General features: G+C 32.7%; 1 protein-coding gene across 2 annotated transcripts in view; it reads left to right on the top strand.

Moving 5' to 3' along the window:
- PLOD2 (procollagen-lysine,2-oxoglutarate 5-dioxygenase 2) overlaps positions 1-9,836 on the top strand; it is a 101,236-nt gene extending 91,400 nt beyond the window's left edge. Inside the window, exons 13-20 of one of the 2 annotated variants that reach the window (XM_040480409.1) lie at positions 416-557; positions 1,721-1,783; positions 2,787-2,900; positions 5,692-5,757; positions 6,815-6,919; positions 8,052-8,198; positions 8,310-8,435; positions 8,603-9,836. In XM_040480409.1, coding sequence (XP_040336343.1) covers positions 416-557; positions 1,721-1,783; positions 2,787-2,900; positions 5,692-5,757; positions 6,815-6,919; positions 8,052-8,198; positions 8,310-8,435; positions 8,603-8,758 — 919 coding nt within the window. In that variant the 3' untranslated portion in view covers positions 8,759-9,836. The remainder of the gene's footprint in view (positions 1-415; positions 558-1,720; positions 1,784-2,786; positions 2,901-5,691; positions 5,758-6,814; positions 6,920-8,051; positions 8,199-8,309; positions 8,436-8,602) is intronic. The other variant, XM_040480410.1, reaches the window with a different exon arrangement.
- The last annotated feature ends 2,388 nt before the right edge of the window (positions 9,837-12,224 follow it).

Genomic DNA, 12,224 nt, shown 5'->3' with positions numbered 1-12,224 from the left:
TGTGTGTGTGTGTGTGTGTGTGTGTGTGTGTGTGTGTGTGTGTGTGTATGATTATTTTTGCTATCACTCTGCTTGATCCTAAGTGGAAATACTTTCTGTGTTATACTCTAACAATGACATGAAGGAATATAGTCAAAATGCTAAACAGATAACAGTCTTAAAGTGAAGTTTATATAAGGAGTTAGTATTTATCAAACAAAAATGTAGTGTATAACAAGTAATGTCATAGATGTGTGTGTGTGTATTTTAAATATCATAAAATGTGTTTGCATTTGCATGTAATTTGATTCAATAATTTATATATACAAAATTTAAAAACATACAGGGCACTTATTTTAAAAACACAAAAATAAACCTTTAAATATATATATATTTTAATTTCTGGTATTTTGGAATGTCTTGTCTTTACTTTCAGAGGGATATGGAATGTCCCATACATGGCTAACGTGTACTTAATTAAGGGAAAGACGCTCCGATCAGAGATGAATGAAAGGAACTATTTTGTTCGTGATAAATTGGATCCTGATATGGCTCTGTGCCGAAATGCTAGAGAAATGGTAGGGTATACAATGATGGCTTGCTTGAATGTTCTTATAAAGTGGCCTGCTTTACCAGTTGATGTGTCATTGTTTTGATGCTCCTTTTCTTTCTAATTTGTAAGTACTAGCCAATTTTTTTGGTTCTGTATTGAAAAAAACTGGGAGAAGTTATAGAGCATAATTTGTGACCATTTGTCTGTAGAAACAGTTTGAAAAATGTTAGCTTTGGTGCTTAGGCTAACTCATAAACAACAAAAAGATTTCAGTCACAAACATGGATTTGTTGCAAATCAGCTTTGCATTTCTAAGAAATCATGTTTACTTTCATTCAAAATTTTATAGTGGAAACCTGACCTAGTTAAATTAATTAGATAAGTCTGGGTGAAACAGTCCTTTACACATTTAAGAAGAACACACTTTTGTTCTGAAATCAATGTCTCCATTATTTCTGTTGTTACAAACTGCACACTGCTCAAAAGGCGCTCCTCACCACTACACTAGGAGAAGGCATGAGTTACGGAGTGTATTTGATCTGTGTGAAAAGTAACGATACATTGTTTTTCTACAAATATACTTTCATTGTAGAATTTTAATGATCGTGGAAAATAGTTTGTTTTTCAAAATGTGTAAATGTTGTAAAGCCTGTTTGTATAGTTTTCTGTTTTAGAAATGATTGGGTTATTTTATTCAAATTTATATATACAAATGTGATTTTGGAAAAAAATCAGAAAAGTTGGCAAGTATTTTTTTCTAGTTTAATAAGGCATGTATTGTTGGAGTGTATGTGTTTTTCCTACAAGCCTGTGTGCATTGTTATATCGAGTATCTTCAGTACTTGTGATTATAACTTGTGCTCATCTTTTGCTAATTTGACTCAACAGCGTGTCCTGGAATGGCCTGTCTTACACATTTTCCCCTTTGTCTTAATTTTGTGTCTAATGAAAACTCTACTAAGGAATGAGCTTGGATTTATGTTTGACCAAAAAAAAAAAAAAAAAAAAAATTGGGCTGGAGTTGTTTCTTTGTGTGCACTATAAGCTTTGCTTGTTATGCATGTTGTCTATGAAGGACATTTCAGAATGTCAGCTTTTGATCAAGGGCTGCTAATTTTATTTACCTAAGAATACCTGAGAGAGTATGGGTGTGCAGGTCAACTTACCCAATGCTTCTCTTCATTTTAGACTTTACAAAGGGAAAAAGACTCCCCTACTCCGGAAACATTCCAAATGCTCAGCCCCCCAAAGGTGTTATTTTTATTTATTTTTATTTATTTTTGTTTGTTTAATTAATACTAGATATGGTATATTGCCTAGCAGTAAAGTTTCTTTAACAGTCTTCTTTCCAATTAGCATGGTAAAATGTTGGTATCCATTGGTTCTTAATTAGTGTATGTGTACGTATATTTTGTGTGCTGGGGATGGGCATCGTGTGATATTAAATTCTTAGTTCTTCAGGCTGATGTACATTTTGTGGTTGACAGATGAGAAAGTTAAACCCAAATCTCTTTCACTGGTTTTTCCAGTTTTGTTTTTTAAAGGGAGAGAAGAAATAGGAGTAAGTATAAAGTATATCTTGATTAAAATGAGATCTGGGTACCCTTCATCATTATTTTTTTTTTATTAATAACTAACTCTTTTACCATTAAAACAGGTACAAAAAGAAACAACCTTACCATGGTGGTTTTTGCCAAGTTTATTTCGTTTAAGGCAAGGATACGAGACTGATTTTCTTTAGCTGCCTTTAATGAACAAATAGTTTCTGTGTTCAGTTTTTAAACATCAGGACAATAAGAGAATGAAATAGTCTGATGTAAAAATACTGACATTTGAAATCTTGTTTAAAAATGTGACATCTTCTTTGAAAGGGAAAGAAGCCAAAAGAGGTACAATTCATTGCACTTGGTGTCTCAAAAATATTTCTGCTTTCAAACAGGAATTGTTTTTCCCCTGATGTCTACATCTAGGATCAATGAGAAAGGGACAAAAACAGTCATTCTTCCTCTTCTTTTTTTCAGTTGAGTGTCAGTGCTATCAATTAGTTTTGTGTGGTGCCTGAATTTATAATGAATAAAAGTTTTATCTCTTTTATTTTAAATCATGCATGTTTTTATATGAGAAATAAAATGCATGTTCAGGAATGAGATATAAAAGTTGAAATTAATATCTCCTATATATTTTTCCTATGGTTAAGTTTATTTTCTTGTACTTTCCTCTAAGATTGTTCATACTGTTATTCTTTGGCACATAGGGTGTGTTTATGTACATTTCTAACAGACATGAATTTGGAAGACTTTTATCAACTGCTAATTACAATACTTCACATTATAACAATGACCTCTGGCAGATTTTTGAAAATCCTCTGGTATGTACTTCATACTCAACTTCATTTATTTCTTATTTTCAGATGTAAATCAGTTGGGTTAATAACATGAAAATGTGATAAGAAGCTTTAAAAAGTTAAAGTTTAAAAAACAGTTTAAAAATGTAATCAATTGTAGCTTTCAAAAATAATATAATTTAGTGTAATAATATTAATTATAATTAATACTCTGTTAATTATAATAATTTAATATAATAATAAATATTTTTAAAAGCTACAATTGATTATATTTCTTGACCAAGAATTTTTAAAATATAGACGTATATTACGCATGGGGAAAGGAATGATCAGTTTCTCTTAATATTTCTATTTTATATATTCAAAAGCATCATCAGATTTTTTTTTTAATTTTTTTTTCAACGTTTATTTATTTTTGGGACAGAGAGAGACAGAGCATGAACGGGGGAGGGGCAGAGAGAGAGGGAGACACAGAATCGGAAACAGGCTCCAGGCTCTGAGCCAGCAGCCCAGAGCCCGATGCGGGGCTCGAACTCACGGAGCGCGAGATCGTGACCTGGCTGAAGTCGGACGCTTAACCAACTGCGCCACCCAGGCGCCCCGCATCATCAGATTTTTAATTGTAATTTCAGAAAAACTGTTTACAAGTAACTCAAGAAGAGAATTCAAGGAGTTAGTTTGAGAAAATACATTTTATTTTATCTTACTTATTTTTTATAACAAGTTTTTGAATGTACACCAAAGACAACCAGAGAAAATTGCAGAGTAAGTAGATTCAGCATGTATAGAAAGTCTTAAATTGAGGAAACTATTTCCTTCCAAACTCTGAAATTATTTCTTATCTTAAAGATTTGAATCCTCAGGGAATTCATTTCCTTTTTTGTCTTGCTGGAGCCTATTCTCTTCAGTCAAATTGGAATGCTTATTCCAGGGAAAATACTCTCTTTAGTATTCATCTCTGGAATGCTACTGTTTACAGCTTTCCCCTTGCCAATAGTAAAAGTTTTAAATTACAAAGACTCAATCCACCTGATCAGAATTGTCTTTTATTTCGTAGGAGTAGTTGACAGCCAGGAATAGTAAATTCAAAGTCTCTGAAGACTCTGTTGAATAGAAAAATAACATTTTTTGACATTTTTGTATTTTAAAAGTATTTTTGTTTCGTTTAAGCTACATATCTTCATCTTTCACAAGAGTGTAATTAAAAAGAGGCTTTTTAAGTGGTGAGGGTGGAATTACATATTTTACTTTGGCGCTGAGCCTCTTGGTTATTTTGAGGAATAGAATTATTATATTTGTTGGGTAATATTAGCTCCTGAAAAAATGTCCCAAATTATATCCTGAATTGTAGACATTTGTGTCAGGATTCATAACTTTGGAGAATATGAAATGAAAACATCAGAAGTAAGTAGGAACTGCTTTTCTTTCCATGGCTTTGTTTTGTTTTTGGTAGATTACCCTGATCAATACGCCTCATGAGGGATGTCCCATAGCAAAATATTCAACCATTGTCCTATTATCAGAACTTCTAAAAAATTAGTCAAGTAAGAGTTTGTTAAATGATATTTGAAAGGTGGCCTAAAATGAGACGTTAATGCCTTAATGTGAGATCTTAGGAATTTTTTTTTTAATTTCAAAAAATCGATAATGATGCATAAAAAATAGTTAAAGATTCTGAAATGTTATAAATGATTTTTTTCTAATTTCCTCCATATTCTGAAATCAGAGAACTAATCAGTATTAAAGGGATTAATGAGATAATAGAGTAATTTGATTCTTACAATTATATACGGAGTATAAATGAAATTTATTTAAAGAATTTGAAGATAACTTTGGTTCTTTCATATGATCTACATATAAGCAGAGATGTGCAAAATCTAAGAATGGCATACACATTATCAGGGTTTCTCTGAAATATGGCTTAAAAGATGTATTTCAGACAAATATTTTTTGAAACATATTTTGATTGGAATTATTTTGAGTCTATACCTCAAGTCTTCCCTTCTGGTTCCCCATGTTTATACTTTGTAAAGAGAAAATTAAGAATTTTGTTAAACATGTCTAAATACAAGAGATTTTTTTTGATACGAAATGTCTCCACGTTTTCATTTATACTCTCTAAATATGTGATTTTTAAATTAAACACTTGACTCAGGAAGAGAGTTCCTTAGCTGATATTGACACAACTTGAGATACCTTAGTATGTGGTTTATGTATCAGAGCTTAGTCAAAGAAGAATCAGATTCCTGAGTTAGCATGAAGACAAGTTTTCTCTTAATGTATGGTTCTATACCTTAATATCAGTAACTAAAAGAAATGAAAATATTAGTAATCCATGATCATTCTTTGATACATAATAAAAACAGAAGTGAAGAGAGAAAATTTAAATACAGTTTAAAATATCATAACTATTTTAGAGTAATTCACTCTCAAAGTCCTGTATATATGAGTAAGACCCTAGTTGATTAATTTGCTTATTTTTACTAATATTTGTTAGGATTTTGTTCTTTACCATTAACTTTTAAGCCCATATTTACCTATCCCTGTGCTTATGCATAGAATACAGCATACAAATTTTAAAATCCTGAGGTCTAAAAATTCATAAATAAAAATTTCATGTTTCATAGAATGATGTGAACATATAGAGCCAGACAAAGTTTAACAAGCATAAACTGGTTTCTGAAAATTCCTTTTTTGTCCAATACACTAGTCATTTATAAATTGAACAGTTTCTAAAATGCATACACTTTATATTTTCTATTATTTATTAAAAGGTATTTGCTTTATTCTGTGCAATTGCTTTTTTTTTTGATAGGACTGGAAAGAAAAATATATAAACCGGGATTATTCAAAGATTTTCACTGAAAATATAGTTGAACAGGTTTGTATTAATAATTTCAATGATGTGTAGAGTACTTTTTCTATGTTTTCCAGAAGGGACAATATTAATGCAATATTGCTTTATCAGAGGTGTTGTGAAAGTGGAGAAGCCATCTTGTAGATAAAAATCATGTGGCTTAATTAACCTTAAGGATCATATAGTTGTAAAAATATAGACATGAAGATCAACCATAATTTTAAGATCATTCCCTGTTTTGGCCATACTTTCAAATGTTATAGCTGTCCCAAACCACTAAAAGTAAGGAATCTTTGGCAAATCTCTGAGGTAGCCCTCATTTAATAAAAGTGTATCTTTGCAAGAAATTGATCTTTAAGAGTCTCTTCTCAAAGATGTCTTTTAAAAAATGAACTCTGTTTTAGGTTAGTGTTCCAAACTGTTGCTAATACCTTATTTCAGAGAACGTAAGGCATCTTTGATTCTGAGATGCTCTGTTATTTTGTGTACTGTAAGAAATGACCAGAATACTGCCAATTAAACTATGACATAACGTTTTCTAGTCATTTAGAATTTTTAATTTTATACATATTGGAAGAGCTATTTTAGACTTATCAAGGTATAGATGTTATCATATGTTGTAGGGCACTGTATGCGTAATAATTTCCATTTCAATGGCAAATCATAGTGTACATTATTAAAAAAAAATTTAAAGGGCAAGTCAACTCAAGTGCAACACCAGCTAAATGCACACATGTACATCCACACACACTGATATATACATACACACAAGGTGAAACTATGAAAATTTGATCAAGTATACATACACTGTAGCATTACAGCTACATCATAGTGGTTGCCTGGTCAAATGTGAGTCCAAGATATGTCTTGATTTTACAGATGTGAAAATGCAAAAAGAAAAAAGTCTTAGCATTAAAAAAAAACTAACATTTGTAACAGTTATGTCAATAATGGCAAACCTCTTAAAAAGGCATCTAAGTGAGATGAGTATTGAGTATTCCATCCAATTACTTTTGCAATCTATTTATTAGTTAAAAGACACAAAATATTATTCTCTTAATGGTGATCCCTTGTTTTATAGCCTTGTCCCGATGTCTTTTGGTTTCCCATCTTTTCTGAAAAAGCCTGTGATGAGTTGGTGGAAGAAATGGAGCATTATGGCCAGTGGTCTGGGGGGAAACATCATGTGAGTTGTACTTTCACACAAAGAACTATAATGTGTATGTGGGATAGGAGGCGGGGGGTGGATATTTTGAGAATTTAGAGGAGATTTGTCTGTTTTGTCAGATATCTCTGACTTATGTACCTCAACGCAGGGGCTAGCCAAGGCTGTCAAGAGAACTCTGGTTGCATTTAATCTATCTGGCCTCAGTTTCTCATTTATGTATACAATTACACTGGATAGTTTCTAAAGGTCAGTGTCTCCAGGCTGGAATGGTAAGGAAAAATATGCCTATTGTGTGCTATTAAGTCTTCTCCAAGGCCACTTTTTATTCTCTGCGTTTTCACAGTGAGCTGTAGTGAAAATACCAAGACAAAGTTTATCTGGTTCACTGCCAAAGCTTTTTCTTGTGTGTAAACGTTGGGAGAAAAAATCTGTTTGAACGCCATTGGTGGAATTCAGTACTGAATTTACATTCAGTGTCAAAGACTTGGCAGGAAGTATTACTGTTGGTGGTTCAATGTGTTTCTTTTCCTCTGAGAATTTGCACATGCCTGCTCCTTAACAATACCAAGGAATTCTAGAATTCTCTAACATTAGTGCCTCTGCTCAACTTCATACCCCAGCTAGTTAGCCGAAGTTCAAAGTATGAGAAGGAACCTGAAGTCAGCACGTTGTAGGATAATAAAAAGCAATCATGGAAGGACTCGAGGTGTCATAAAATTGAAGTGGGGAACATAGCAGGGAAGGCCTGTTTTCAGTGATAGGGGATCCAAAGAGCAGACTGGCAGAATCTTTATCCATCAAGTATCTAAGACTGCCTGAAGGGTTACTGTAAAAAACTAATTTTTTTAGAGGGCATAGGAAGGCTTTGGAAATAAGTTTTATTTACTTGATAGTCAGACCTCAAATGCATATTAGTAAGAAAGGAGTCCATTGACTCTGCAATACTTTGCTTCATCATTGATACATTTGCAAGGCCATGTTATCTAAGTTATTTTGATAGTTTTGCAATTAAAGCAGATGGTACACCACAATTGAACAACTGTTATTTTTATTGTCTATTATGATCTTGTGGTTGGAAAAAATTACAAGGTAATATAAATGTGAATTGCATGTGGACCACGCTTTATGACATCATTAATGCTGTTTCTAGGATAGCCGTATATCTGGTGGTTATGAAAATGTCCCAACTGATGATATCCACATGAAGCAAATTGATCTGGAGAATGTATGGCTTCATTTTATCCGGGAGTTTATTGCACCCGTTACACTGAAGGTCTTTGCAGGTTATTATACGAAGGTAGTTATGCTCCCATTCCTCCCGTCTACCTCCTACTAGTTTTTACACAAACATGCTATTTTATATTTTTATTAATAAGCAAATCCATTGGTTTACTTTGCTTTTTTTTAGGGGTTTGCACTATTGAATTTTGTAGTGAAATACTCCCCTGAAAGGCAACGCTCTCTTCGCCCTCATCATGACGCTTCTACATTTACCATCAACATTGCACTCAATAACGTGGGAGAAGATTTTCAAGTAATTATGGCTTTTATTTTTTTACATTTCTTAAAAGAAATATGTCATTACGATAAGGTTTTTGCCTTATTTTTTAAAAATTCTGCTCAGAGGGCATAATTTGAGTTTTGCCACCGATTAGAAATTAAACAATAAGCTGATACATTTATTTGTTCCATCTCTTCTAGGGAGGCGGATGCAAATTTCTGAGGTACAACTGCTCTATTGAATCACCCAGAAAAGGCTGGAGCTTCATGCATCCAGGGAGACTCACACATTTGCATGAAGGACTTCCTGTTAAAAATGGAACGAGATACATTGCAGTGTCATTTATAGACCCCTAAGTTATTTACTTTTCATAGAAATGAATTTTTCTTTTGGAATGGATGAACATGTCTTTGGAGTTGTGCTTGAGAAGATGAAAGGAATATTTAAATAACTTCAACAGAACAACTTCACTTTGGGCCAAACGTTTGAAAAACTTTTTGTAAAAAATTGTTTGATATTTCATAATGTCTGCTCTGAGCCTTAAAACACAGATTGAAGAAGAAAAGAAAAAAGTAAAAGCAAATATTTATTTCTATGCCTTTTGTCTCTGAGAATAATGGCAACTTTCTGATTTCGTGTTTCATTTGATCAGATACTCAGCTACAAATGTACAAGTGACAACTGAGACTAATAATATTTTATTTTTAAGAAAGCTTGGGAAGAATGTTATTTATCAACATGTAGACAAAATGAATATAAATGAATATTGACAATTTTTGAATCATTGGAAAACTGGAGTTATAACTGAATTTGTGTACAACTAATTGTGTAAGTACTTTTTTGATGACCTATGCAGGTACCTTTTCTAATAGTTACTGAAGGAATACAGAGAACAATAAATATCACACAATGTTTTTCCTCAAGACACTTAGTATAAAACACAATTGAGGTACAGAGCCAGTTGAAAACATTTCTGTTTATATTGTTAAACAGAGTTTTTTTTGGTTACATTTATGTTACAAATCCAGCCCTCTATTCCTTCAGATGAATTTTCCAAAGTGGATTATATTGAGTCGGTATTAGATTTAGGGAAGCTTTCAAAGCTTTCCATTATTGAAAGTATATCAAGTATCAACCTAAGATCAGCAAGTGTCTTTAAGTCAAAACAGACTTTTGATTTTAATTCTAGAAAATAATGAGGAAAAGAAAATTTCATGAGATTAGTAGTAGCATTTTATGATTTAAAAAAAAACTTTGTTAAGTACTTGAATTTTATATCAGGAAAATAAAGTTGGTGAGCCTTTCTTCTTCTCCTCGCCCTTTGTCTCCCTCCTCATTCTTTTTTAGAGAGTTATTCGCCTTTGTGTCTTCCCAGCCTAGTTCCCATTTTATCCTCCTTCTTACTTTTTTGATTACCTTTTCTTGATCCCATTTAAAAAAAATTCCCCAGCACAAAAAAATTTGTGTCTTGAGTTCTCACCATTTTTCTGAGTGCAGTTTAAATATACTTATTGTAGCTACTGTTTTTTAATTTAAAGGTTAAACTTGAAAAAAAAGTTCTAAGTCATGGTGCCAAAATTCATTTTTCTAACACCATGTGTTAGAAACTTATGAAAAATAAAGTAATTTAAAATAAGTTTCTCTTGGTCTCTTTATTATTGGTGATTTATCTTTAGAAGAGAGTATATGATGGGGTATCCAAATACCTGGATATAACAGGCTATGATTTTTCATTTTGCTTGGTACATTTACTGATATTATAATAACTTAATGAAAACTCTACTTATTCATTTATGAATTGAATTGTAATTATCTTCAATCTGAAAATGATTAGAGATTGACGTAGTTATTTTACAAGTGACGAAATAGAGACAAAACATATATTCAATATATCTGTTCTGTGGTGTTTTTCAAGTGCCTACTATGGGCCATGAACTGTTCCAGGCACTGAGGAAATAGATAATATAAATATTATAATATTTAACCAAGATAATATAATAACCAAGATAATATAAATACTGGAAGATGGATCGAGGAAATAAGGCAGTTGGGTTCTACCTCTTTTCTTTGGTGGCACTTAATACTCAAAGTAAATTCCTACAGTCCATCAACTTTGTTGAAGAGACATGTTAGTAATTCTTTCTGAATTACATTACTTCAGGGATAGTATTCTAAATATGTAACAACTGGTATGGATGCCAGCCAATCAGCAGATTCTGGTTACAAAAAACAGAATCTACCAGTGCAAACCAGCTTAATATCCCTTGTGATACACTTCAGAAGAAAGACATCTACGAGATCCTGTTTCTTTTTAGTTGTTGTATACATGAACGGCAACTATAGTAACTTTTAATTTCGTGCCATGTTTTCAGAAATTGGACCAAGGCAGTCAACTGAGCATTTTCTATCTTCCCTCTTATCTCAGGTTTCATGAAATGATATGAAATGTACTTTTAAAAAGAACAATTCATAATCAGGGAAGGTGTGAAAAATTCTCCCAAGTAGGTCAGAAAATTTGAAAGATACAGGAAATAGGCAGGATTGGTTGGATCCGGAAAACTGTCACTTGAAGCACACTCACCTCTGGCAACCACCAATCTGTTCTCTGTTTCTCTGAGTTCTTATTTTTATTTTTTTATTTATTATTAAAAAGAATTTTTTTAACATTTATTTATTTTTGAGACAGAGAGAGACAGAGCATGAACGGGGGAGGGTCAGAGAGAGGGAGACACAGAATCTGAAACAGGCTCCAGGCTCTGAGCTGTCAGCACAGAGCCCGACGCGGGGCTCGAACTCACGGACCGTGAGATCATGACCTGAGCCAAAGTCGGCCGCTCAACGGACTGAGCCACCCAGGCGCCCCTCTGAGTTCTTATTTTTAAATTGCACATGTAAGTGATATCATACAGTGTTTCAATTTCTCTGACTTATTTCACTTACCATAATGCCCTCAGGGCCCTCCCATGTTATCACAAATAGTAATATTTACTTTTTTAAGATTGAATAATATCCCATTGTATACATACCACATTTTCTTTATCCATTCATCCACCAGTGAACACTTAGGTTGTTTCCGTGTCTTGGCTTTTATAAATCCTGCTGCTGCAGTGAACACAAGGGTGCAGATTGCTTTTTGAGATAATGATTTTATCTCAAATAAGATATACTCCAAGAAGCGGGATTGCTAGATCATATCACTGCTCTTTTTACTGTTTTGTGGAACTGAAATCTTTTGCTGTAGATATATATTTGTATAATAATTGTTTAATAGAAAAAACCAGTAGAAAGAAAAGGGGAGAATTCTCATAACTGACTTAATTTGAATAAATGGAAGTATATTGATATCAATAGTAATTATTTGTGTTTACAGGTGTGTGTGTGTGTGTGTATAACATATATTCCCAAAAAGCTTTAAATGCTCATCATAGTGGCTTTTTTTTTCTAATTCTTCATGTGCATAGGAATCAATGTGAATATTTTCACTTAATACAGGTACTTTAGTAGTAGTCCAGTATATTAATTTTCTTGATTTTACTTCATTTTTGAAAAGCACTAATAATTTACTTGTGTTGGTAACTTACCTGAGAGATCAAATACCTGTTTACAGAATAAAAGTATGGAAAACAATTAACATACGAATTGAGTCCATTCTGTCCATCCTGATGACAGAATCGGTATATTCCTTCACTCCTCTGTTTTCTTGTCTGTCATCTGCACTTATTAATTTCTCTGCTCGCTAAGTCCCCCTTGTATGACATTTTAGGGGTCTGTCATTCATTTGGAATATGGCGTGGCCTATTCAACAGATCTCTTCAAGTTGCA

This window comes from Herpailurus yagouaroundi, unplaced genomic scaffold (genome assembly GCF_014898765.1).
Source record: "Herpailurus yagouaroundi ecotype Mexico unplaced genomic scaffold, PumYag 159, whole genome shotgun sequence".
In the NCBI taxonomy this organism is placed as follows: Eukaryota; Metazoa; Chordata; class Mammalia; order Carnivora; family Felidae; genus Herpailurus; species Herpailurus yagouaroundi.
The sequence above is the reverse complement of the archived record's forward strand: the minus strand, read 5'-3'. Positions and strand labels throughout refer to the sequence as shown.